The sequence below is a fragment of the Scardinius erythrophthalmus genome (assembly GCF_964197995.2).
Source record: "Scardinius erythrophthalmus genome assembly, chromosome: 3".
Classification (NCBI taxonomy): domain Eukaryota; kingdom Metazoa; phylum Chordata; class Actinopteri; order Cypriniformes; family Leuciscidae; genus Scardinius; species Scardinius erythrophthalmus.
In genome coordinates, this window is record NC_138223.1 from 53,143,095 (window position 1) to 53,147,541 (window position 4,447).

The 4,447-nt window shown below is 38.0% G+C and overlaps 1 protein-coding gene across 1 annotated transcript; it reads left to right on the forward strand.

Annotated features, from left to right (window-relative positions):
- Positions 1-317: 317 nt before the first annotated feature.
- Positions 318-4,043, forward strand: LOC308687964 (polymeric immunoglobulin receptor-like; the record flags this gene model as incomplete). Its single annotated transcript, XM_081360783.1, has 6 exons — positions 318-1,060; positions 1,154-1,468; positions 1,546-1,848; positions 1,931-2,248; positions 3,587-3,682; positions 3,859-4,043. The coding sequence occupies exons 1-6, from the start codon at positions 736-738 to the stop codon at positions 4,041-4,043; spliced, it is 1,542 nt and encodes a 513-aa protein (XP_081216909.1). The 5' UTR covers positions 318-735.
- Between the last annotated feature and the right edge of the window lie 404 nt (positions 4,044-4,447).

Below are 4,447 nucleotides of genomic sequence, written 5' to 3' on the forward strand. Positions count from 1 at the left end.
GCTAAATATATGGCCAAATTACCTCCTGAGTGGAGAACAATAATAAATTATAGGAAACATGATAAATGGATTAATGCAGGACGATTCACACTGTTTAAAAACAATGAGGGAAAACTCATGATCTACATCAGAGATTTAATTCAACAAGATCCTGGAAGATACAAGATTGGGGTTGTTGGCCAATGGTATATCGATATGACTTTGAAGGTGGAAGAAGGTCAGTCATTTTAAGACTGAGTTCTTTGTTTAGTAAAACTGTTGATCATTTCAAACCTTTTATGTAAGTGAAATATATTTCTTCATTTTGTGAATGACAGATTTATGTTGTAAAGAGTCGAAGAGAGTGATGGAGAATATTGGAGAAACTGCAACCTTCAGCTGTGAATATTCACAGAATCATATTAATGATCCCAAGATCATATTCAAAGAAGGAAAAGACTCTATTGAGATGATCTACAGCAAATGGTATAGGAAAGAAAGATTAAATGTTTCTGATTACAGACATTATAAACTCATGACTGTGAGAATTTCTGCTGTGACTCCAGATGATGGAGGAGTTTATTTATGTGGAGTTTGGATCAACAGACACTCGTACAGTTACTCCATTATTAATACTGTTCATCTTCATATAATGAGTGAGTAGAGCAAATAATCAATTTGTCACTGTTTTCCTTGTTTCAGGTTTTTTTTTTGTTTTGTTTTTTTGTTCTCCCAGCTTATAAACAAAGACTTTGAATGTTGACAGATTCATGTTGTGGAGCGTCAAAGACAGTGAATGCAAACAGTGGAGAAACTGCTGATATTAGCTGTAAATATAAAAGGTATGATGGGAAGACCATGTTCAAAACCAAAAACAACATTATTGACGAGGTGATCTCCACTACTAACACATGGGATAAGAAAAAAAGAGTCATCATTCATAATGACTGGAATAACTTCTTCACTGTAAGAATTCCTGCTGTGACTCCAGATGATGGAGGAGTTTATGTATGTGGATTTTCAGTCTACAGACACTCGTACAGTTACTCCATTATTAATACTGTTCATCTACATGTTATTAGTAAGTAGAACAAACTCAGTCAAATCTGTTATACATGTTTTTTTAGGTCTTTGTTCATGAATAATTGATTAGGTATGATGCTGTGATTGACAGCTAAAGTGGGCGTGTCTAGAGCGACTGGCCACTCAGGAGGTCGTATGATGATCAAGTGTGAACATCCTCAACACAAAACCAAGCCAAAATACATCTGTAAAGAATCAGATGGATGTTCAGAGAGGAAGAATCCAGGAGTTCAGGATAAATGGATGGAGAATGGAGATGTTTCTTTATATGACGACACCAGAGCAGGAGTCTTGATGGTGTTTTTTAGAGAGCTGAAAGCTGCAGATGCAGGAACATACAGATGTGGAGTGAATGTGTCTCACTATACTGAGAGCTTCACTGAACTTCAGCTGCTCGTCAGAGACGGTGAGGAACTGGATATACTTTATCTTGCATGTTCAAAGTATTGGTTCAGATTTTATGCAATTTATTTTGGATTGCAGATGCAACGTTTGTGACTGAATCTGCTCATCTTGGTGAAGAAGTCAGCATCACCTGTCAGATCCCAGAGGAACATAAAGTTCATTTCTGCAAAGAGGATGATGATCACATCTGTCAAAACATCAGCACATCTGCAGTGACAGAAATGAGTCCTTCATCTGAGAGAAATGAAGAGAGAGTTTTTACAGTGAGCATCAGTAATGTGAGCGTGAGAGATGCTGGAGTTTACTGGTGTGGAGCAGAAACCAGAGACACACATTTGACTTTCATCTCCCTGACCACCAAAATTCAGCTCAACCTCTTCAGTGAGTGAATTCAGATGATTTCATTGTAGTAAATACAGTATATTCAGAATCATGTGTGTTAAATGTCTGTGTTTGTTTGCAGTGGCTCCAGTAGTGAGACGTGAAGGAGAATCTGCTGAGATCTTCTGCCCTTATGATTCAATCTATAAATCAAAGTCAAAGTCTCTCTGTAAGGGGAAGTGCTCCACTAGAGATAGAAATACTCTCAATGAGACTGTGAGAGAAGAGAAAGAGACCAAGACTGACAGATTGACTCTGAATGATGACGTCACTGCAAGTGTCTTCACTGGGACCATCACTGGACTGACAGCAGAGGATGCTGGGAAATACTGGTGTGCGGTGACATTAGAGAGAGACGTGAATTATCTTTACACTCATCTGATCGTCATCATGAACGAGGGTGAGGAAGGTTTATACATCTGAATATGTGAAACTATAGCTGAGACACATGAAATAGCCTGACGGTAGCATTACAGTGACCAAAAGTACAAAATTGCTCATAACTCCTAAACCATTAGTCACAGACTCAAGTGTCTAATATCACTGGAAACATAGTAACCCAATGGCTCTATGGCGATCAAACGTACCATATATCAGATTTGATTTGTACATGACGAGATGCCAAAACATGTGAAGTGGGCATGGACATTTTTATTAAAAAAGGCTTTAACTGTTGAACAGAATGAGATAATTTAACCAAATTCAGTACACCCAAATATGGGCTCAGTTTGTGGTCATTTGAAAAAGGATGCAGCGATTGGACACTTGTTGGCATCATAAAATTATGGGGAAAAAAGCCCAGAAAATGTCAATATCTATGCAACCATCAGTCTGATTGACTTGTCCAAGGTGCTGTGATTGTGAATGAGGACATTTGCGTATCTCTGAAAATAAGTCTGTTGTCAGCCAATGAGGTTTGACAAGGTTATAGGAGGCCGATCGGAACGAAAACTCGCTGGTCCTGTTTGACTCACGGCTCTATAGGTCTGTGAGAAGCTTGAAAGAAATCGGCCACCGGGGGGCGCCTTCGTGTTTTTCAGGTGCGTAAAGGTCTGTTTATTACTCGATGCCCACGACAGTCATACCATATGGTAGAACTCATTCTGAACAACTTTACCTCCAGGACCGCCGCTGTCAATCAAATCGTTAGTTAAATATTGGAGATTATTTCAGAAATCTACTTTTGTGAACTGGAAGTTTTTTCCACTCAACCATAGCAGGTTCATGCAGATAATGGGCATGGCCAAGTCTACCCAAAAAGCCTATCTTTCCTAAATGAAAGCTCAGAACTTTGTGTCATTAGGTGAGCACATGATGCGACTTAAGAGATAAAGAAGCATGCACACTTTTACATTTATGCAAACTTATACCACTCTTAGGTGGCGGTGTACCTGTTAAAAACCTTTAGAAAATATGTATTTCTTTAGTAGATTGTCTATATTGGCTGTAAATGCTTTCCATGATAGGTGGTTACAGGATTGCTAAAGAAAACAAAATACCTTTTTACGCATGTGCTTAAAGGCCTTAAAGTGCTTGAATCCTGGTAATTGCTGCTATATTTTATAATGTTTTTACTCACACTTGTTTAAAATGTATTTACAACCCATGTTAAAACAGACATTTATGTTACATAGAAAAGTGATGAAAATTATTTGAATAAATTTGAATATTTGTGTAGATATTAAGTTATTTGTGTTTCTCTTGATTTCTCTTCAGTGCCTTTGTGTTTTATTTTCAGGTTTCTCCATGATCATCATTATTTGTGTGTGTGTGAGTCTGCTGCTGATTGGTGGATTCACTCTGACTGTGTGTAAATTAAGACACAAGAGACAAGGTTTGATCATTTATTCTGTTCATTTATTTTATTCTGTTGATAGAAATTAATAACTAGTTATTTGAGTGTCTCTGAGCTGCTTCAATCTGCAATAGTAAAATCTCAATGAGTTTCTGTCTCAGATGCTGCTGTTCGTCTCCAGTTTAACACTTGATGTTGATCTGATTCACTCACAGATCCTGGATCAGCTCAGATTAACAGTTATGATGAACTACCCACAATCCTCTCTGATGGGCTCCTGTACGCGTCTGTCAGTTTCCAGAAGCATGAAGAGTCTCTCAGTGAAGCTTCAGTCACTGTCAGTAAGAACGAGCTTTACTCTGATTACGCCACGGTCAATCACCGCATGAGACTCAACTAACTCACTTATAACAGATCACAGATCAGCACACATTACACCAGACCAGTATTTTCTTATGTTTACAGTTAGTTGATACAGTTCTCCTTATAATCCATAGTTTAGCGTAATATTTAATTGACCAGGGTCATTCAGTCTGTTAAATCATGAGACACTTTAAAGTTCCCACTGCCGAACATGTTGCTTCTTTCACACGTTCAAAATGTGTCAGATGTTGATTGATGTGCATAAAGACTTTGTCTCAGTTCATCTCAGTTTATGTGTGATAAAAACAGGAAATACAAACCTGAAGTGACACAAAACGAAATGTAAAGTTTCCACTCCAGATGCAAAGATGTGTATTTTAAATGCAGCTCTTGGCGCCTCTTTAACAGCAGCTCAATAGCAGCAGCTCAATACAAGAAGGT